This window comes from Topomyia yanbarensis, chromosome 2, assembly GCF_030247195.1.
Source record: "Topomyia yanbarensis strain Yona2022 chromosome 2, ASM3024719v1, whole genome shotgun sequence".
Classification (NCBI taxonomy): domain Eukaryota; kingdom Metazoa; phylum Arthropoda; class Insecta; order Diptera; family Culicidae; genus Topomyia; species Topomyia yanbarensis.
Genome location: NC_080671.1, coordinates 302,907,175 through 302,930,855, shown reverse-complemented (window position 1 = coordinate 302,930,855; position 23,681 = coordinate 302,907,175). Strand labels below are relative to the sequence as shown.

General features: G+C 38.1%; 1 protein-coding gene across 3 annotated transcripts in view; it reads left to right on the top strand.

The window, feature by feature from the left end:
* Window positions 1-23,681, top strand: part of LOC131683407 (mitogen-activated protein kinase kinase kinase 11-like) — an 84,310-nt gene that overhangs the window by 10,965 nt on the left and 49,664 nt on the right. For 2 of the 3 annotated variants that reach the window (XM_058965374.1, XM_058965372.1), the window contains exons 2-5: window positions 7,781-7,943; window positions 8,013-8,179; window positions 8,283-8,458; window positions 8,691-8,711. In XM_058965374.1, coding sequence (XP_058821357.1) covers window positions 7,781-7,943; window positions 8,013-8,179; window positions 8,283-8,458; window positions 8,691-8,711 — 527 coding nt within the window. The remainder of the gene's footprint in view (window positions 1-7,780; window positions 7,944-8,012; window positions 8,180-8,282; window positions 8,459-8,690; window positions 8,712-23,681) is intronic. The other variant, XM_058965373.1, reaches the window with a different exon arrangement.

The following is a 23,681-nucleotide window of genomic DNA, read 5'->3' as shown; positions in this document are numbered from 1 at the left end:
GACTTCTGCTAACTTGCAATATAACTCTTCGACATGGCATTTGCAAATGAGCGTGCAGCACCTTATGGATAGGACGATAAAGAATATCAAAAAATGACATTTAAAACTCGATTATACCTGTTTTTCGTACGGGATAAAACTTGCTTACTTGCCCTCATATGGTTTGTGTACAACATAGGCCATAATATTGCACATAAAAGTCGAAAAGTTGATTCAAATTATTGAGATGTATGCAAGAGGAATATGGCGCCCCTTTACACTGTTTTCATTTGGCTTCAGGATGCAGCCATTTCTGCGATGACAGGTACTAACGTCTTAGACCGGACTAAACTGAGGCCTAAAATCAAAGATAGTACCGTGCGGCGGTACCAACTAGCTTAAAGCTTACCGCTATAAGTGACTTTACGCTTGTCCGGACATGCCGCAGTTTGAGATGATTCGCATTTAATGCCAAAATATCGTGACATATGCGTATAGAAGACAACCGGTTAAGTCGCCGAGAAACTTTAAGCTTGCTCATATGACGCTATTCTACGCTTTTCTGAACTTTCTTCCTTGAACTCCTTGCTATTCCTTGAGCGTTATGGCTCTTAATATTGCAAAATATTTTACACCTTGCAGTCCCCTTGCTAATTAAATGTCGTTACAACATAAAAAAGAAGAAATTGACTCATTCTTAGTCGTTGGTAAAAAAGGGAAAAAATGAAACACTATAGTTATCGTGGGTTTTTATCTTAGATTTTAGAATAGCTTGAACATGTTTTAAAATAATATTAAAAATTATTTGTTCGGACCTCCCCTGGGATGAGGGGTTTGACTGCATTACAAACATCATCAAGCATATTGCGTACATCAGTGATCAAGAACCTCTGGCAGACAATAGGGGTCTTAAATTTGGAACAATTGTTTCAGTTTTTCATATGAATTGATAGCGGGTGTCCTAACGAGTACACTTATATTGTTTTTAAACCTCAATTATTCTTTTCTGATTTTTAAATTTCAAAAAATCAAATTAAATTCAGCTAACAAACTGACAGTTATTTGCAGCGGGCCGTGTTTACGGACATTGTTCCACAGCTTAATGACAGTGTTGGATAAAGTTGGTCGGGTTTCAATGTTTTCGAACCCGAACCCGAGAGCTTGAAAATTGGAAAACCCGATCGAAACCCGAGAATGAACATTTTGTGAAACCCGAACCCGAGAATTTCAAAATTTTAATACCCAGAAATTTTATCATTTGAGAAACCTGATCCGAACCCGACCTACCATACCAACAAAGTGTGCTACTTGGGTTATTAATGCGGATAATCAACCAAGATCCCGAAGATTTTTAATTTTAGGCCTCCGAGCTCGATCCTAAGCTCATCTAAGATTTATAGAACCACTCGAACCTGATGTATCACCTTACGCGTCCAGTTATATCTCTTTATGGCAAGACGAATTACTGGCGAGTGGAATTCACATTTATATTTATCATTATCAGAGACCTACCAGACATGACACTAAGAACAATTTATTGAAAAAAATGTGATCATCACTTCGAAATTAAATTCGCTTTGCGCACTACCACCGCATGGTGGCGATCTTTTGAACTCTACTATCTGTTTCACACTTTAATGTATTTGACATGGCGGTGCATTGGTATAGTGCAAGTGGTTATTATAGTCCACAGAAACCAAGAACAACCATTAATTAAACGGAAGAGACGGCAAGATCGTTATTTGTGCTGCTGACCGAACTCCGGGAAATGCGCAGATTTCTGTACAGGCACCTACACTATGTGAGTAAGAAGGATTATCTACCATTAACACAGAACATGATGTGGACAATTTGATTGTTCCATACGCTGCGATGTGCACTATACCCCAGAAGTCAGTTTCTAAGGTTAGCGGAAAGTGACCAAACCACAGCAGAAAACATGATTAAATCACTGTGCAATTTGCCACTACTTTCTCATGATATTTCTCCCCAAACTATCTTCTCAAAAATTTGCACTCCCGTTTTCGTCGTATTCACTTAGAGTATTGACTTTAAGACGAACGAAAATAAAAAGCAATTGTAGAACCCAAGTTTTATTCTCGTTTCAATCTAGAACCGTTTATTTGGCACAATAACAATAACGACAATAACAGCTGCGGGCGCTCAATGGTGGTGTGGTTTGGTCATTCTCGTGAATAATGTCATATGGGGTCTGGGTCAATTGGCATAAAGTCATTTGGCATAAGGTCATTTAGCATAACGGTTATTTAGCATAATGGTCATTGGTCATAATTTTGATAATTGATCACACTTAAGGTCATTTGGCATAACGGACATTTGGCATAACGATCATTGGGCATAATGGTCACTTGGCATAATTTTGAGAATTTATCACACTGAAGACCATTTGGCATAACGGACATTTGGCATAACGGTCATTTGGCATAACGGACATTTGGCATATTTTGAGAATTGATCACACTGAAGATCATTTGGCATAACGAACATTTTGCATAACGGTCATTTGGCATAACGAACATTTGGCATAACGGACATTTGGCATAGCGATGATCACACTGGAGGTCATTTGCCATTTTTTCAACTACAGGGAAACACATAATTTAAGACTGTGCGAGAAGGTAATTCGGCATAATTTTGAGCCGTGCTACTTCCGTAGAAATATTTTAATTTTAGGGAAAACAGTAATTTGGCATAACGGTCGTTTGGCATAGGTACAGTAATGTTTCGTTTATATCACGGTCGTTCTGTATTTTAGAGTGATATATTTGAAGCGTGATATATTCAAAACAAAACAAAAAACTTACATTTTAGCATTAACCCATATATTTCCATAAACAAAAAGTCATAAAAGTTAAAGTTAGTCAAAAAGAATTAATCATAGTAGGGCAATGAGCCTATTTTGATATAATTGAGCAAAACCGTGATATAATCGCGGGTGATATAAACGAGTAGTGATATAAACGCATAGTGATATTATCGAAACATTACTGTATATGTAGTGATAAAGTTACTGATTACCAGGATGTTTTTTGAGTATATCCTTTCTTGTATGTATCTTGATTGTATGTTGACAATGACGTTCATCGTTCGAGGGAAAGTTAGTTATGCAGTTGTAACCAGCTGGCATGTAGCTCAAATGTTTGAGCATAACGGTAACTACCTAAATATTTAAATGACGTTAAATGAGTTTGGATACCAATAGTACTAAAATTGAACTTGAACCGAAATTAATGAGATTATTCTTCTTTACCAATTCGCCCCAAGTGCTAGAGCAGTGTAACAACTGACGGTTGAATATATGTAAGTTCATTCAATAAATCATCGTTTGAAAAACACGACGAAATTCACAAATGATAAAGTATATAATTCGAAAGAACAGCTCATGATATAAAGAAAGATAATAAGGATAATTTTAATTATTGAAACATTGTATGGAAAACCAAAACTCACTAGCGATTATAAAAAAGTACGTCGGGTGGATCGCAGTTCTACACTATACTATACTAATACTTATGTTATAGCAAAAAATCCATAATCGCAAAAATGAACAAGCTAATTTCAAAAATGAAACTCAAAAGAACTGCTCATATTTAAAAGAAGGCAAAATCTGCCACAAAATTTTAAAAATTCGCTTGAAATATAATCAATATTAGGTAATGGTTAACAACACATTAATATTATTGCTTAGTGCAGCTTAAACCTAATGGGTCATCCATTGATTTTCAGTGAGATCAATTAGCAAAATTATGCCAAATGTCCGTTATGCCAAATGCCCATTATGTCAAATGTTCGTTGTGCCAAATGTCTGTTATGTCAGTGTGATCAATTCTCAAAATTATGCCAAGTGCCTATTATGCCAAATGACCGTTATGGCAAATGTCCATTACGCCAAATGACCTTCCGTGTGATCAATTCACAAATGTATGCAAATTGACAATATGCCAAATAACCGTTATGCCAAATGTCCATTATGCCAAATGACCTTATGTCAAATGACTGTCATATGGTTACGCGCCTCTTGTGGTGCTCACGGAGAAAAATGAGCATGATAAATTAACGTTTGAAAAAGTCGTTAAATTTTTACAACACATTGGTGACTTCGAGTGTCATGTCTGATAGGTCTGTGCTATTATTGATCGTCAAAATTGTAATGTTCTGAGAAACTTGTAAATAACAAACGATAAACGATATCTTAACAGGAAAGTAGAATAAATCGGCGGCTAACTCAGGGGGAAACGAATAGCTTAACCCTTTATAAGGCCCAGAATTTGGGGCTATTAATTAATGTTATAATAATAGAAACACGGTTCTCTCACTTAGTTTAGAATATATTTACATTTATTTCGTAATGAAAACTGTTTTGAAAATATACTGCTACCGCCCGTTAGAAAACGTCAGTCTGTGTAATGTTTGATGTTTTTCCAACGAGCTTGGTGCAAATATAAAGACATATCGAGCTGGATCAGAAATTCAAAAAGAAATTAAGGTGGGTTACTGGCTTTTACCTGATTAACAGTAAATAACCCCTCGATTCTGAGGATAAGTTGAAAAATGAGACCACAGATTACAGACGTTCATTTATTCATTTTATTTTTTGATTTGCAATTTTTACCACTCATAAACGAAATTTTCGTATTAAAAATAGTTGTTTTTACAAATTTGCATCGCCAACTTATAGGGTCTCGAGTATTTTTATCAAAATCGAGCTAATTTTATTATCCAAAAGGAAATCGCCGTATTTTTTTCGAAAAACTTCACCAATCTGAAACTTTTAACTATACCTCAACTAAACATCAAAATATCGTCTCAGAGACGAAGATGTCAATTTAGAGCTCATTCAAAACTCTTTCAAATTGGATAATCCAGTTGGAGCAACAGAAGCGCCAACGTGTAAAAATTGGAACCTGATGTATCATGTTACGCGTCCAGTTATATCTGCTTAAGACAAAACGAATTACTGGCGAGTGGAATTCACATTTATATTTACTATTATTGAACGTCGAATTTGCACTGTTCTGTGAAACGTATAAATCAGCGATATCTTTAACCGGAAAGTGGAATAAATCGGCGGCTAACTCAGGGGGAAACGAAAAGCTTAATGAGGACAGTTTGAAACAACTTTGCCCGTCGTACTTAACCAATATTATTATTTTTTTTATCAAAAGCCATTCCTGCAAGAGTAGTTCTATATAGTTTATTACATGTATTAAATTAAGCTATAGCAATTGGCAATTCGTATTCTAAAGTTTATACGACGTCACCCGCGTTACTGGTTGGTACGGTCAAACTTGTATCGAAGGATGTCAATTAAGATTCCCTGACGCGTTCTTGATGTCACATCATTGGGGTTACGAGGAATTCTAACTTAATGGTAAATGAACAGTTGCTGGCATCTAGACAAGTTAAAGTAGTTTGATTGCATGTTACATGTGTTCTCATCTTCTACTTCATTAGTCTGTTTTTGATGCACTTCTATTAGTTTGCTTTTCCGCTACTCATGTATACCAAAAATAGTATCGGTCAATTCATACACTTCCGATTAATCTCCTCCTTTTCTTTATTCGGCATGTTATGATTCCTTTTATTACTATATCCTAAATTATATTGATTCTGATACTCACAATTCATTGCATATTCTCTCATATACGTACAAACGCTCGTATCCTTCGCGATAACACAAACCTGGTCAGAAACGCGAACATGCAATTGCAATCATCTAAACATATCCACGCCCGCGACCTCGCCAACATTAAAACTTCTCGGTAATTAAGTACACGTTGTAGCGCTTATAAACTTACAATCGCGGTCGCCGCTCGCGTGATCATGAATTAATCACATCCGGAAGTCTCCACCCTTGATCCTAGCAGCTTTGACTCATGGCTTCAGTTGACCAAACAAAAAATACTGATTGTGAATCGCAACATGACCGAGAAATCTGATGATATGGGAAAACTGATTTTCTTCTAGGTACCATACTCTAAAAATTGAGCATCAGATTCACGATCCGCGCGTGATCATTCAAGAATACACGCAAATGTGCGAATGGGCACATGATTACAAAATCGAATTTAAGCACGCTAAGTTACATACACGCTAGCGCAAGCAACAAACACGTTAACATGCAAACGTTCGAGCCTTTCGCGACCATCCACGCACACCTACTCCCGCGATCTCGTAAACATGATAAAACCCCGGTGATGAGGTGAACGTCTCAACACTATAAAATCCCGCGCTTGCGCGAGCATGAATCGGTTACTTCCGGAAGTTTCTATCTTCGCTACCAGAAGTCTAGGTCCATGCATTCAATTGGACCAATTAGGTAACGAAAGCTGTGATATCCTCTAGACAACGCGTTCCATGGCGACATGACCGTGAACTCAAGTGATATGGGGTAACTCACTCCCTGTCGAGGGGAATGACACATACGGATTTTCACGAATAGTCATTCTAATTGCTGAAATTTTCTTCTACGCAATCAATGTAGTTTCTAGGTAAATAACCACGTTCAAATTCGTAATCATTCTCGATCCATACGCAACGACGCACGATCTATACTTATCCTTGTCAGAATATGAACCGTATACCAAAAACTAAATATCAGAATAATGGTCCGCGTGACTATCCAAGAACATATGTGAATATATGAATTACCACACGGTTATAAAATCAAATTTATACGCTCGCGATCGCGCATGATAACACCCCGGAAATAGGGCGAAAGTTTTAGTATTTTCGAAGTTACAAACGCGAACCCACAAACGCTCCTCGTGTTTGCGCGATCCTGAATCGGCCACGTCCGGAAATCTTTACCCTCCGTCCTAGTAACTACCCTCCGTCCTAGTAACTTAGGTCCATATATTCAGTTGCACCAATAAAAAAATAACACGTATATCCAATAGACAACAGATTCCATGGCTACACGACCAAGAACTCGTACACCGAGCATTAGGTATCAGATTCACGGTCCACGCGCATCATCTAAGAATACACGTGAATATGAGAAAGGACGCACGGTCATAAAATAAAATTTATACCCGCGAAGTTATACGTTAGAACACGCGACATACACACACGCGATCGAACACTTTAAACCCTACACGAGACAGAAATACTGACAAGAAATATATTGACAAGATTGCTCTAATCCATCAATCCCATTTAAATTTTTCAGAATCAATATTTTCAAGATGATCTTACACAATCAATATATTGATCAATATATGATTTATTATCAATATTTCTGCACGTGTTGGGTCCGCTTTAACGTACAAACGCTCGAGCATACACGCGATCGCGAAATCCATACGCCTGCACATATCTGAACTGTACAATGAATATCACATTCAGAATCACGGCACACTGCAAGTGGCTTTAAGCGGTGTTTTAGTGGATGGGGAGACAGATGACAGGGAGCCCTGCCCAGACCCTAGCTCTACAGCTCCAGTAGGACAGTTCCCAAAAAATATAAGCACTTTCACTATTTCCCAAAACATTAAATATGAATCAGAGCAACTTCAATTATACTCAACATGAACATTTGTAACATATGATAGAATCAGATTTGTTACCGAAAATTTCCAAGCAAGCACGATTGCAACGAAAACAAAAACACAATTCAATTTGAGCAATCGATCCAAAATTATAATAAATATTCCGACTGGGCGCGAATGACCTTAAAAAGCACCAAAAACAATAACAATAACCATGTTCCAACTCCTATCCTATCCTGAATTGACATAAACGTCATTGACGATACTTCGCTATTTTCTTTCATTTTCAGTGCTCATTAGCGATCCGATTTCGAGCGAAAACCTCAAGAGTAAAACTCTTAAAATAACAGATTTCGGCCTCGCACGCGAAGCTTACAAAACAACGCGAATGTCCGCTGCCGGTACATTTGCCTGGATGCCACCTGAAGTAATAAAGTCAGGCACATATTCAAAGTAAGCTGATAAATCAGCATTTCTTTTGTAATGTCCTGTGTATACCGATTGCTTGTTTTATATTTTCAGAGCCTCAGATGTGTGGAGTTACGGTGTACTTTTGTGGGAATTACTAACCGGCGAAACGCCTTACAAAGGATTTGATTCCCTGATGGTCGCGTATGGGGTCGCTGTAAACACCCTTGCCTTGCCGATACCCAAGACATGTCCTGAGCCTTGGGGAAAACTAATGAAGTGTAAGTAACCGCACCGCCAATGACTGTCTATGGTGGAGAATAGTTAAATTGTTGCCCGACAATTAATTAAATTCCATCTTCGTTTCTCTTCTCTCACAATTAGTCTGTTGGGAATTGGATCCACATCGGCGACCATCGTTTAAGGATATCGAGAAAGATTTAGATATTATCACACGTTCAGGATTTGCGCAAACACCCCACGAATCATTCCACACGATGCAGGATGGTTGGAAGAAGGAGATTGCTGAAGTCCTCCAAGAACTACGTAAAAAGGAGAAGGCAAGTATACATTTATACTTTTATACCATTCAAAGCTGCTGGAAGGAAAGTTTTCTCGTTAATTGAGAGTTTAATGGAAAATAACCTATAGTAGACATTTATTGCTAAGCAGAGAAATAGTCAACGCATTCGATGTGTTTATATAATTCTACCTTCCGCCAAAGTACCCTTTCATTTACTGTGTTTGTTTGTATTCTTTTTCATCTTCATTTGGCCGCCTTTCACTGTTTAGGCATTTAAGTCTTTTGAAGAGGTAAGGAAAATGTGATTGATAGTTTGAGTTTATCCCAATTTCAAGTGGTTGTAAATTTTTGCATATTATATTTTTCTCGCATTCGTACCAGCTTGCAATTTTTTGTTCTTTGTTTCATTAAGGTTGTTTCAGCCTGCGAAAATATAAATACTAGGCATGTGGCTATCGAGAATTTACATTGTTTTCTAGTGCGCAGTTTACGCAAAATGACACATGAGGTCGCAAAATATATTGTTCTAGAGAATATCACAGATTATATAAAAAACAATATAAAATGAAGTATTTTTACTGTGCTGCGGAAAAACTGTATTTGGCGGCGCTGATATTTTTTTATTAGAGCAACCAACCGGCAACATTTTCTTTTTATCGTTTTCGTGGACGTTTTCGCAGGCACCTTCAGATTGCCGAATTGAGTTGTTTGTTTTAGCGTACCAATTCTTGTAAAACATTATACATCACTCAAAGGTTCGTCTAAGAAAGAGCTTCTTAAGATGCTCACATGTGCAAAATCCATATATTTTTCCCAATCTGGTTTCGGACTAGGTATATCATCAGTTCCTACTGATGATATACCTAGTCTGAAACCAGATTGGGAAAAATATATGGATTTTCTTCAGTTCATTTTTGCTTTTCTGGTATAAAAGAATCCGAATGCCGACTGCCATATACCACTCGACTCAGTTCGTCGAGATCTAAAAATGTATGTGTGCTTTTATAGTAGGTTTTAAAAGCTTAAAAAGCCTGACCCAAGGCCTGACCTGTAATGCATTCGCACTGTGTTTCGTGCCTAAATCCTTATTTTCTTCCTGCCTTTCCCCTCAAAATTGAATCAACGCATTGCTTCGTGTGGATTATGCGTTTTCGCAGCTATCACAAATGCTTCGCAGTTAACTTTGAGTATCATTCAATCCGTTAAATTTATTGTCCTTTAAGCTATTTAGCTCCCGACTTTACATTCGTACTTTATCTGCTTGTACATTAGAGCCATTTAGCTAGAAATATCTATTCGAATAGTCCTGGCGTTGAACTTCCTTGAGCAAGTTGATTCTCGTTTCTGTGAACCATTTTTGTTCGTGCCTCAATAAGTCATTTATCACTTCTTGTTGTGAGCCATTTGGCTTCCGTTTCGGCTAGCCATTTAGCTTCCAGTTTTGTTGCGATCTACTCGGATTGTCCTCAGTGGGCCTACTCGATCTAGGTCTCGGTGGTGAAACTAGCAGAGGGTGTCTTCCGTATGCCCGTCTGTACAGGTAACTTCTGTAGCAACTATGGTCTGACAGAAATTGCATAAGATGGAAGTTGATTTGTCCGTGTTTCCTGTTTATCCAGGTGGACTCATTCGAGATCAATCGCTGTATCCATTCGCCGTATAGTCCCATTCCTCTTACCACTTCCTCATGATGTCAATCCGCGTTTCTGGTCGGACTCCTCCGGTGTCTCGGTGCTGTATGACAGAGAACTCCTCATCCAGTAGCAATACAATAGGAATCATTTTGCTAATGACGTACACCGCTTCCAACGATATCATTCCGTATGCGCTAGCTACCTTCATATGAGCTCAACCACCTGAACGTGTTGTTCACGACTTCATTCTTCTTGTCTTTATTGCTGGAAACCAGGTCGGAGTACCGCACTGTAGAATTGCGGTCGCAACTTATACCCTGAATATAATGTGGTCTGAATTGCCCCATAGGCAGGTTCAAATTACTCCTACATTTTAAAGGATGAAAAGTATAGTTTTGCAAATCGTCCCCTAGCGCTGCTGTGGAGTGGTGCAAATAATAAAAGTTGCTTAGGAAGTGGTAACTAGGAACTCATACCAATCCGACCCATATTAAAACCTCAACACATGATAGCCATCATTGCCGGCAGCCCCCATCTCCATCGTTCACGGGGAAGGATAAAGGATAAGGTAGACGGGAAGTGTTGATGCTCCATCTACTTAACGGAAGGACGACGATTCATCAGACTCTTCCATAGGTGTCGCGGAGTTGGTGGTTTGGAAGGGTATAAGGTCTAGGATTTGCTCCAAGCAAGCGATGCGACCTGTCAAGAATATTTTATTATGTAGTTGTTTAGTTAGTCTTCGAGTACACGATTAGTCGAAAAAGAAAAGATCTTGTTTAGTTTTTGGTTCTTTTAAAACTCTGGGCAGCCGGCTACCGAGAGTATCCTATGTTTCTTAAACAAAAGCAATTTGAACTCCACACAGCCGACCGTGGGAGTATTGCCTAGAAAAGCTAATCTTATCTGCGTAATGGGCCGGATCACTATCTATTGTAACGGTGTTTGGAAAGAATTCGCTACTTCTTCTCTGCGATATATTTATTTGGTTAAAAACTACCGAGTGATAACACGTTATACAGACAGAGAGTTATGATAGCGCGAGATGTTATAAATCAAGGTATGTATTTCCTATTTTACGTATCGGATGATTTGTAAAATACACGTATACGAGTGATAATAACGACCATTGAAAAGAAATACAAAGAATTGTTAACCTGATATACGGGCTGGTTAGCAATAACGGAACTTGAAATTAGATTCATAAAAACAGATGCTGCGAATTTTCAGTACGTATTGACCCGTGATCATCGATACTAGTCAGATTAAAGTCTTGTTGCGGCTGATTTCCGATCAGATATTTATTTTACGGTATGAGATAGGAGATAGGAGACTTGTGAGAACTAAAGAGATTAAAAAAAAACAAAGAAACGTCATGTTCCGTCCTGAATCCAAACTCAGCTATAAGCTTCTACAGCTAAATTGAAACTCCAAACGGAACATGGCGCCTCCTTGCCATTCCAATCCCTTTAGTGAAGACTATATTATCTCACTGTTTTACGACCGAGTGGTGCAAATTAACTTTTATGGCACAAAAATGTAGCTGAGGTTTCAAAAAAACAATTAGAACCTTCGACCGATATTTATTTATATTTTTTATATATTTATTATATTTATTTCGGTTCCGATAGCATAAAGTATAAAGTTACTTTACGCTCGTCCAGGACATGCCGCAGATTCAGGTGATTCACATTTCAAATTCCAAAATGTCCTGACTCCTGCGGTAGCAGACAAATGGTTAAGTCGCTGGGAGTAAGCTTGCTCATATGACCCTACTTCACGTTTTTCTAAACTTTCTTCCTTCTGCTCCTTGCTCTCCCTTGAGTACTTATTGAAAAATATTTCAAAACTTCTAGTCACGTGCTAATTAAATGTAGTTACAACATAAAAAAAGTAAAATTGACTCACTCTTAGTAAAAAACCTGTTTTAATCCACATAGCGGTGCAATTGTGCCCTTCTCAATTATGAACACGAGATTTTTTTAGTTGCTTGTATTTATTAAAAGCTTTCAGATGTACACATTACAATTTTATTATACAGGACTCGACAACTATATACAAGAAAAGAAATAATTATTCTAAAATTTTGCAAAAGAAAAAACAGCCACGGTGATATTGAATTAAAAAAAGTAGCGAAATCGGCTAAGTCCCAAAAAGTCGATCTTTATAAAAAAAATTCTTCGAGATAACATAAAATCTCGACGTTTCTTTCATCCTTTTTAAAGATGTTTGGCATCAAAAATACGAATTCGATTTCTGAAATTTCATTTTTTTTGAGATCCGGCTTTCATGGGAATTTCATATGTGACCGGACGGTTTAGTCTGTGTTTCCGGAACAATATAAGCGATCCGTACAAAATTTTATAGACATCTGTGGGGATAATATAGCTATCATTTGGGACTAAGTTTGTGAAAATCGGCCCAACCATTTCCGGGAAACTGATGTGACTTCGTTAATTTTGACAGATGGCCGCTTTTCCCGGGCACTTACGGAACCGTCTATGGTGGTCAATGTAGTAAACGAAAGTTTGGTTGGCCGTCGGTGACCTAGAACTGTTAAATTTGCAAATAAATTTGTTGTTTGAGAGACAGTTTAGCTAATTTTTTACCTTTTTGCCTTCTCGGAATCTTCTGAACCGATTTTGACAAACTTGATTTTAAATGAAAGGCCCATCAGCTGCTGTTGAATTTTGTGTGGATCCGAGTTCTGGTTACTGAATTACAGGGTGATACGTACGATCACGCAGCAAATCCCGATTCTAACGAATTCTGCGATGAATGTAAAAAGGTGAAATTTTTTCCAAAATGTAAACACAACTGTTGAATTTGTAGATCTAGGTCACCAACAGTCATTCAAAGTCTCTTTGGCCACACTGGCCACCATCGACGGATCCGGAAGCATCCAAATTCAGAATAACGGTTATATTGGTTTTTCGAAAATGACTAGAACGATTTGATCAACTTAGTCTCAAATGAAAGGTGTTGCGTCCCCGGAAACTGATATTAAATTCCATCTCCATCCGACTTCCGGCTCCGGAGTTACGGATTGTGGAGTGCGATCACATAGAAAACTCCGATTCAAACCGATACCGCGATGAATGCAAAAAGGTGCTCTTATATATACTTACCAAGTGAAATAAGAATGAAAGACATTTCCATAATGTTATATTGTACGAACCAGCTATTAAATCATAGTTTGGAGAAATGAGAAAGCACAATTGCACCTCTAGGTGGATTAAAACAGTTTTTTTACCTTTTTTGCTTTCATCGGAGTATCGGTTTGAATCGCAATTTGCTATGTGATCGCAGGCCACAACCCGTAACTCCAGAACCGAAAGTCGGATCGGGATGAAATTTAATAGCCATTTACGGGGGCGCAATACCTTTCATTTGAGACTAAAATTGGTTGAATTGGTCTAGCTATCTCCGAGAAACTGCTGTGACTGTTATTCTGAATTTAGATACTTCCGCCGGGGCTTCCGGAACCGATGATGGTGGCCAATGTGGCCAACGAGATTTTGAATGGATGTTAGTGACCTAATACTACAAATCGAAGCAGTTGTGGTCATATTTTGAAAAAAATTTCACCTTTATACATACATTGCAGAATTTATTAAAATCGACATTTTCTGCGTGATCGTGCTCACCACCCTGTAATTCCAGAACCGGAAGTCGGATCCATTAGAAATTCAATAGCAGCCTATGGGAACGTTGCACCTTTCATTTAAGATTAAGTTTGTCAAAATCGGTTCAGCCATCTCTGAGAAAAATGAGTGACATTTTTGGTCACATACACACACAGACGCACATACACACACATAGGGTGATGAGCCCATTTGCGCCATGTTTCTATTATCACCCTACCTATTTGAAGCCGTTGGTTAGAGCAGTGTCTGTCATCTTTGTTCAACGCATTGAGTCAAATGGTAGTGCAACAATAGGGGCACTCGATTCGAGTTTTCGTTGCGCTCAAACTCGAGAATTTTACTGTTTTCAGCGCATTTATGTTATTATATTGGTTCTTTACAACGAAGCAAAGCTATTGATATCAATTTTTATGCATTCCATTGATTGTAGGACGAGAAATTAACAAATTAGTGAGGCACCTTGCTTAGTATGGTGAAAATAGGCACTTCACCCTACATACACACGCACAGTCATTTGCCGAACTCGACGAACTGAATCGAAAGGTATATGTCACTCGGCCCTCCGGGCCTCTGCTAAAATTTTGGGTTTAGAGCAATTGCAATACCTTTCTATTGAGAAAGGCAAAAAGAAAAAAATTCAAATAATATTGATTTTTTCGAGTATTTGAAAATACATGCTGTAGCTCCATCAAAACTGAAAAAAATTGTAACAAAATTCCCGAGATTCTTCTGTTTTGTAAGAATTCTATTGCAAAAGTTATACACAAGCTCAAAAAGTGTGGTTAACTTATATCGACAAAGTATATGGGAGAGTGAGGACACTTGATCCTTGGGGATATTTGATTCCCTGGCCATATCTAATCTATACGCATAAAATCATCACAATATAACAAGAAAATGAAGTATTTGGTCGCTTATGATGTTTAAAAAACAAATCTGATGTATTACATTTGGTTTGGAAAAGTTGTATAATAGTTTAGAAAATATGTGTTTAAATCCATCTCGAAGATCTCTTCACAAATATTTTGAACGCTTGTATGAGATCGTCGAACTAATTATTTATGAATATTTTCAAGTACGATTACTTTCTAAGAGCTTTTGTCTAGAAAAACACGTTTTTCGAATAAAAAGTTTCAATACGTATACAAAAAAAATAAATTTTGTTCGCCTCATACAACAGGTACCTTTGATCCCTAGGTATTCTTGATCCCTATCATTACTTCTCTCAAACACTTTCGAAGTGTATAGAAATAAAAATTCGTCATTTTCATAACGTACCTGGTAATATTAATTGATCTAAAATGTTTTTTTCCGTGAACAAATGATGGTATAAATTATTGAAGGTTGAAGAAGCCAGTTAAACAGCATTGATTTACCGCAAATACTTGTCTTGACATTCTACTGTGGCTAAATTTTCTCGTGCATCTAAAAAGGTAGTCTTATTAATTAATTAGTCAGTACGGGTGGTTAGCTGAACTTTCGTATCTATAGGTCATAGAGTGCTTTATTTCTTTAGCCCTAGTAAGCGGGGAATCAACTTAACACACGTTTTTACAAAAACCTCGTTTTGGCACGATTTTCAAATCTGTTCATATTACTGATAGGACATAGTATTTGGATTTACACATTATTCATAGCTCGTGCAATTCGAATTGACTACAAGATGGCGAATTTTGCAATTTAAATTTTTATTTCATTGAAAAGTTATGAGAACTCCCCCCTAAGGGTCGGCCAAATATTAGAAATCCAAAGATCCTATTTTAAGTATAATCATGGCCTGCAGGCTCCTATATTCGTAAATTAGTTCATCGATGAATTTAAAATGCTGTAGACATCGCAAACAATTCGGAATTGGATGCGTTGTATTTAAATATCAAAAGTTTTACTAAAAGAATTTGATAAAAGACCATCATTTACTCGAGATCAAATTTCATTGGCCACAGACATCTGGGAAAGGAAAAATTTCGTCGAACAAGACTAAAACAATGCTTTTTGGCCTTTTTATAATGTTAGACGTAAATAAAAAGTCTACCGGAACTCTGTGAATGATTGTTTAAGGCTGTGGTGCTCAACATTTTTCGTATCGCGGACCCCTTAGAAATCACCCTGGGTTGTTGCGGACGGATAAACATCGATTCTATATGCTCTCAATATGTTTTCAGATTGTTAGGAAACAAAATTTTTTCGCGTACCTTCAGGAACGACTTCGCGGCCCCTAGGTGGAGAATCACTGATTTAAGGCATGCGATTAAATGACGTAGTTTTCCTATTCCAACAATTTTTGCCTCCAAATAACTCTATATGGGTCATTCCACGCGAAGTGATAAAAAAAAGATGCAAACTTGAAATCGACCTTCACAGATTTGAACCAAATTTGGAGGAATTGATATATAAAAAGCCAAATTTTTGTGTCAATTTAACCACCCCTTTGGCAATTGCAGCACCCCCCGTTTTGACAAATTGACAAAACCCTAGATTTTCTTTTTATTATATCTCCGGTTCTATTTACTATAGAATCAAATCGCAAGATAGCTTTTGAAGAAAGTTGTTCGAGGAGTTTTAAAAAAATTCAACTTTTCTCAGCAGTGCTGCCAATTATGCGATTTTTTCAGTTAAATATTAAAAGTTAATTTTTCTTTCAATACATGTATTTTAGTTTTGAAAATTCTGATGCCATCGTGTTCCTCAGACTTTTTTTTATTAAAAAACATAACACTAAACATAACCCAATCTCTCAATATAATTTGAGCGCATCCTGAGATACACCGTTTTGGAGGGAAAAATCTAGCATTTTCTCATATAGAAGTCCAATTTTATTGGCCGTAGTTTTTCATTATTTTTCGTCTACTTCACGATAAATTGGGTGTGAATTAAGAATACTAATGTTGATTTTTTAGTGTTGTGCGCTTGCGATTATATATGGGAAATCGCGATTGTTTTGCTTCAAAGCAGATTATCTTAGGATAGGCTTAAATGATATTGAGGTTATAAGTATTTTTTATGTAAAAATGTCTGAGGAACACAATGGCATTAGAATTTTCCAAATTAAAATATATGTATTGAGAGAAAAATTAACTTTAAATTTTTAACTAATCAAATCGCATGGTTGGCAGCACTGCCGCCAAAAATGAGTATTTTTCTAGACTCTTTGAACAATTTTCTTCAAAAATCATCTTCCAGTTTGATTCTAGTGTAAACAAAACCGAAGATATGATCAAAAGAAAATCAGAGGTTTTGCCAATTCGTCAAAACGGGTGGTGCTCCTATGGAGGTGATTCAATTGACACAAAAATTTGGGTTTACATATATTGGCCATAGATGAACAATTCCCCCAAATTTGGTTCAAATCCGTGAAGGTAAATTACACGTGCCTTGATCACTTCGCGCGGAATGACCCATATATTTTTACATTTTATTTAGAAATATACCAAATAATTTGCCAATAGTACTTTTTTTTTTTTCATACGTTTATTTGACACGGCATTTGCAAAAGCTTTTTACGCCAGTTTCTTTTTTTACATAGCACGTTACAAAAATCCTTAAGACTAATTTTAACTATACTAGTATTTTGTCTAAAACTAACACTGAAATCACTTTATTGTTTGCTTTTTTCCTTACATTGTTGTATTTCATAATGATCTAGTATTTTCGGGTGTATTTATTTACTTTTTTTCTGTTATTGTCTAAATTTAAAAACTAAGTATTCTAGGACACTTTAATTGGTGAATGATTAGCCTTGGATGAGAGTATGAGGAGATGAATTTAATTAAATTTTGACAGACGCTGTTTTTAGAAAATGATAGATAAGTTCCATGTATAGAGGATCGCGATACGCCAGGATGTCTCTAACAGGAACATGGATTGGTCTTCCTCGGACTTGTAAAGAATCTACTAATTGTGATCTGGCTTCACGATATTCAGTACAGGACCAAACAACATGCTCAATGTCATGGTAACCTTCTCCACAAGCACAATGATTACCCTCAGCGAGCCCAATACGACGGAGATGCGCATCTAAAGTATAATGATTGGACATGAGCCTAGACATCACACGGATGAAGTCCCGACTTACATCCAATCCTTTGAACCATGCCTTCGTTGATACTTTAGGGATAATTGAGTGTAGCCATCGTCCCATATCTCCATTGTCCCAAGATGTTTGCCAACTAGCAAGTGTCCTCTGTCGAGAAGCGCTATAAAATTCATTGTAAGCGATGGGTCTTTCATATATTTCACCATCTAGTGCACCAATCTTGGCTAAATTATCAGCTTTCTCATTTCCCGCAATAGAGCAATGGGCGGGGAGCCACACTAGGGTAAATTTATAACATTTTCTTGTTAGGTTACTCAGAGATTCTCGTATCTTCACCAAAAAGAATGGATCGTGATTATCAATCTTCTTTGAGCGTAGAGCTGCAATTGTGCTGAGACTATCAGTGAGGATAAAGTAATGGTTCGGGGGTAAAGTATTAATTATTTGCAAACTATAGTGAACTGCTGCTAGTTCCGCTATATAAACAGAGGCGGGTTCTGCAAGTTTGAGAGAAATTGAAAAATTATTGTTGAAAATACCGAAACCAGTGGCCTCACTGATTCGTGACCCATCAGTGTAAAACATTTTAAGGCAGTCTATGTGTTGATATTTACTTGTGAATATTTTAGGGATCTCCCGCGAGCGTAGATGATCCGGAATTCCACGAATCTCTGCTTGCATGGACGTGTCGAAGAATAAAGTGGATTCAGGAATATCTAGTATATTGACGTATGTGGGAACATACGTAGCAGGCGTTATTTCTTGTGACATGTGATTGAAATATACTGTCATGAATCTGGTTTGGGGTTGAAGCTCGACAAGTCTTTCAAAATTTTCAATTACCAGTGGGTTCATAACCTCACATCGAATAAGTAAACGAGAAGAGAGATCCCAGAATCGGTCTTTTAGAGGAAGAACTCCCGCTAGTACTTCAAGACTCATCGTATGGGTCGACTGCATGCAACCTAAGGCAATTCGTAAACAGCGATACTGTATCCGTTCCAGTTTAATAATGTGAGTGTTCGCAGCTGAACGGAAACAGATGCACCCATATTCCATTACTGAAAGTATTGTTGTTTGATACAATCTTATCATGTCACTTGGATGAGAACCCCACCATGATCCAGTTATTGTTCGCAGAAAATTTATCCTTTGTTGGCATTTCGTTATTAGATACCTAATGTGGCCTCCCCATGTGCCTTTAGAATCGAACCAAATTCCAAGGTATTTAAAGGTCAGGACTTGGGCTATCGTTCTACCAACCAACTGAAGCTGAAGCTGAGCTGGATCACGCTTCCTTGAGAAAACGACCAACTCTGTTTTCTCCGTAGAGAAATCGATGCCCAGCTTTAAAGCCCAAATTGATAAATTATCCAAGCTATCTTGCAATGGTTGTTGTAAATTTATAGCTTTTGGTCCTGTGGCAGAAACCACCCCATCATCTGCAAGTTGTCTTAAAGTGCATGGGCTGACAATGCAATTATCAATGTCATTCACGTAAAAATTATAGAGAAGGGGGCTTAGACAAGAGCCTTGTGGGAGGCCCATGTAACTTATTCTGAGTGTCGCAAAATCGCCATATGAAAAATGCAAGTGCTTTTCTGACAATAAATTGTATAAATAATTATTTAATATCGGTGAAAGACCACATTGATGTAGCTTCTCCGAGAGAACATCAATGGAGACTGAGTCGAATGCTCCTTTTATGTCTAAGAACACAGACGCCATTTGTTCTTTTTTTGCGTAAGCTAGTTGGATTTCTGACGAAAGTAGCGCCAGACAATCATTCGTTCCCTTTCCCCTCCGAAAACCAAACTGGGTATCTGATAGCAAGCCGTTCGCCTCAACCCAATTGTCGAGACGTCGTAGGATAATTTTTTCCAACAATTTCCTGATGCAGGATAGCATTGCAATCGGTCGATACGAGTTATGATCGGAGGCTGGTTTTCCCGGTTTTGGAATAGCGATAACTCTCACTTGTCTCCAGTCACGCGGGACAATGTTCTGCTCAAGAAACTTGTTGAATAAATTCAACAAGCGTCTTTTTGCTAGGTCAGGCAGATTCTTCACCAAGTTGAATTTAATTCTGTCTAGTCCCGGAGCATTATTGTTGCATGAGAGGAGTGCAATTGAGAATTCCATCATTGTCAAAGGCGAATCTATGAAATCGTTACTTGTGGGAGTATCGCGAGTGATTTTCTGCGCAGGAGCAGAATCGGGACAAATTTTCTTGGCAAAATTAAATATCCAACGATTCGAAAAATCTTCGCTTTCATTAGTTACATTTCGATTCCTCATTCTTCTGGCTGTGTTCCAAAGAGTACTCATTGATGTTTCTCTTGACAAGCCATTAACGAAGTGTCTCCAATAACTAGACTTTTTGGCACGACGTATACTGTCAAATTTGTTTTGCAAAATGAAATAATTTTCAAAGTTCTCACGTATACCCCCTTTCTGTTTCATAATTTCTTTGTAGGCAACTTGTTTAGCTTCATATGCATCAGAGCACTCTTTGTCCCACCAAGGATTAGGGGGCCGTCTATTTATTGTCATTCCAGGATTGCATTTCGTTTGGGCTTGTTCTGCTGCTTCAATAATTAAACCCGCTAAGAATTCATATTCTTCGGTAGGGGGTAGCTCTTCTGTCGAGGCAAGAGAAGTGGAAATTAATGTTTCGTATGTTTTCCAATCAATATTTCGTGTTAAGTCATAAGGAACATTGATTGAATTCGTAAGGCCTAATTCACTGTTAATTGAAACAACGATTGGCAAATGATCGCTACCGTGAGGATCAGGAACAACCTTCCACTTGCAATCTAACCGAAGTGATGTCGAGCACAGAGATAGATCTAATGCACTTGGACGTGCAGGAGGTCTGGGGATGCGTGTTGTTTCGCCAGTATTTAAAACTGTCATATTAAATTCGTCACAAATATTGTATATCAAAGAGGATCGATTATCATTGTAGAGGGAACCCCACAATACACCGTGCGAGTTGAAGTCTCCCAGTATCAGACGCGGAGCAGCCATGGATTCCACTACCTCAAAAATTTGACGTTGTCCAATTTGAACTTTGGGAGGTATATATATAGAAGCGATAGACATGTCTTTGCCTTTAATGTTCGTTTGGACAGCTACAGCCTCAATGCCCGCAAACAAGGGGATGTTAATTCTATAGAAAGAATAGCACTTTTTAATTCCTAGAAGCACTCCTCCATACGGGGTGTCTCGGTCTAGGCGAATAATGTTGAAATCATTTAAGTTGAAATTAATGTTTGAGGTAAGCCATGTTTCACATAGAGCAAAAGCATCGCATTTTAAATTATGCAGTAAAATTTTTAAGGAATCAATTTTAGGTATGATACTTCTACAATTCCACTGTAAAACAGTGATGGAATCTTTCATTGGAGGAGATGAATTACCCATTGAAAGATACAATCGCTGCAAGGATGGGCCATTGAGCAATCAGCTGCTCTAAAAATGTTCTAATTGTTGGGAGGAAAGCTGAAAGTATACTCTTTAGTGGTTCAGAAATATTGAATGCTTTAAAAATCCAATCAACAATTTCAGAAAATTTCAATAATCCTACCCCCGGCTGAGGCTCATAGGAAGTCGAAATATTATTATTTCCAGTAATGGTGTTTTGTTTGGATTGTACGTTCCCAAAACCGGGCGGAATTGATTTCGGTTTTGAATCGGAATTTTTCGGTTTTGGGCGCAGTTTATCTATTGGTGGAGAAATTTTAAGGCCCTTTCTTGGCAGCTTGGGAAAAGAAGACTGTTTTCTTTTTCTGGGATTTCCGGGTAAAACAAATGATGTACCTTCGCACGCTCCGTCAGAGTCAGACTGTTCCGAAAATAGAGATGTGTAAGTGTTTTCTAAGAAGATGGGTTTAGGGGTAGCATTTTTTCAACATTTCTGCATAGGAGCGCTTAGACCTCTCCTTCAAGGATCGTTTAATTTTATCCTCACGCAATTTATAAATGGGGCATGCAGGGAGCTCATGTGAGTTTTCTCCGCACATTAAACATTTTTCTGAATTTTCATTGCATGTATCCTCTTGATGAGAACCCCCACATTTGCCACACCGTGCCTTATTGGAACAGTAAGTGGCTGTGTGGCCAAGCTGTTTGCAATTAAGGCAATTCATTACACGAGGGATAAAAAGGCGAACAGGGAGACGAATCTTATCGATAATGACATAGTTGGGCAGCGCAGACCCAGCGAAAGTCACTCGAAATGAGTCAGACAGTCGATAAACTTTTTTATCTCCTTCGTGTGATACTGAATGCAATTGCTTGCATTCAAGTATTTTTACGTCTTTAAGTATGGTGTCTTTGAAACGACCAACCCCATGCTTAACTAAGTCATCAACAGTCAAACTCGATTCTGTGATGACCCCATCAATTTCAATTTCCTTTGAAGGAATATACGCTCTATATTCACGCGTAAAAAGCTCGCAAGAAGCAATTGCATTGGCTTGTTTGAGACTACCAACGACAATGCGTATTTTATCTTTATTAACTTTGACGATCTCTTTTACATCCGAGAATCGCGAAGTCAAATCTTTAGAAATTTGAATGATATTTAGCGCCTTTGCTTTACGCCTAATAAATACAATCCATGGTCCCGTTGACGACTCTGGGTAAATTTTAATTCTAGTCGGATTTACATTTTCAGCATAAGGCTTAGGGGGAGGGTCTGTTACTCGTTCTCCCATCTCTTCATCCATTTTACCTAGTAAGAAAAACTATCACAAAAAGGAATGAAAAATATACCTGTTATCTGCTATCTATTAGGTGACGAAGACACCGGTAGAACACACCTCATGTGTTACGTTGTAAACTCGGTGCCCGTTGTTTGACAATGTGACACTTGCTGTCCTTCTTCGTCGCGTTGCTTCTTCAGTAGAGAAATAGTCCTACCTGCAACACTTCAAAACTCTCTCCGATTGAGCTGCTCGTCGGTATCACCACCACAAGCGCGCTCTCTCCGTTTCCACCACCTCGGTAGACAAATGTGGCTACCTGTGGCTTGCTGCGAAAATCCCACTGTCGATGCGGCACTTTTCGGTGCCACTTGTTTTCCTTATTCGTCGTACCACTTCTGCGGTAGACAAATAGAGCAAATGGGTCTACCTGTGACGCTTCCCTCTCGTCGATTAGAATTGCCCGACGACACCAATACACTATATTTTTTCTGTATGTACAGGCACGATCACTGTCGATTTCTGCCACCGCGGTAGGCAAATTCGTCTACCCGCGGTTTGCTGTCAAAACACCACTTGTCGAGGATGCCGTTGACCACGCCTCCGACGTATCAACTGTCGACTCACACTTAACAAACTCGTCTCTCTCTCTCTCTCTCTCTCTCTCTCTCTCTCTCCCACAATAACGCATACAGCGTCTCGCACTCCGTCACTCTCTCGAGAACAAAACCTTCCACCTGGAGGCACAACCGTCTCGGTCGGTTGCAAAAACTGTTATGTGTGATGCCAATAGTACTAGTTATTTGCGGTATTTTATACTCACTGTATAAAGTGTATTTTATACTCACTATTCATCACCTTAGGCATCACGGTTACTTATAAAACATGATTTTGCTTCGTTGTGCTCAAAATAGTTTGACTTGTCGTTGGATTTCTAATATTTGGCCGACCCTTAGGGACCATTAATAAATTACGTTATGCTTTTAGGGGGGAGGGGTCTGACAAATTGTGACATGTTGTTACATATGGGGGAGGGGGAGTAAGCTAGAACGTAACGTAACATGTATTAGCTGAAGAAAAAAAAAATTTTTTTTTCAACGAATTTGTTACGAAACGGGGGAGGGGGGATAGAGAAATTTGTGACAATTTTTTACATGGGGGAGAGGGGAGTCAAATTTAGGCAATACTTTGTTGATATAAGTCAACAACACTTTTGGAGCTTGTGCATAACTATTGC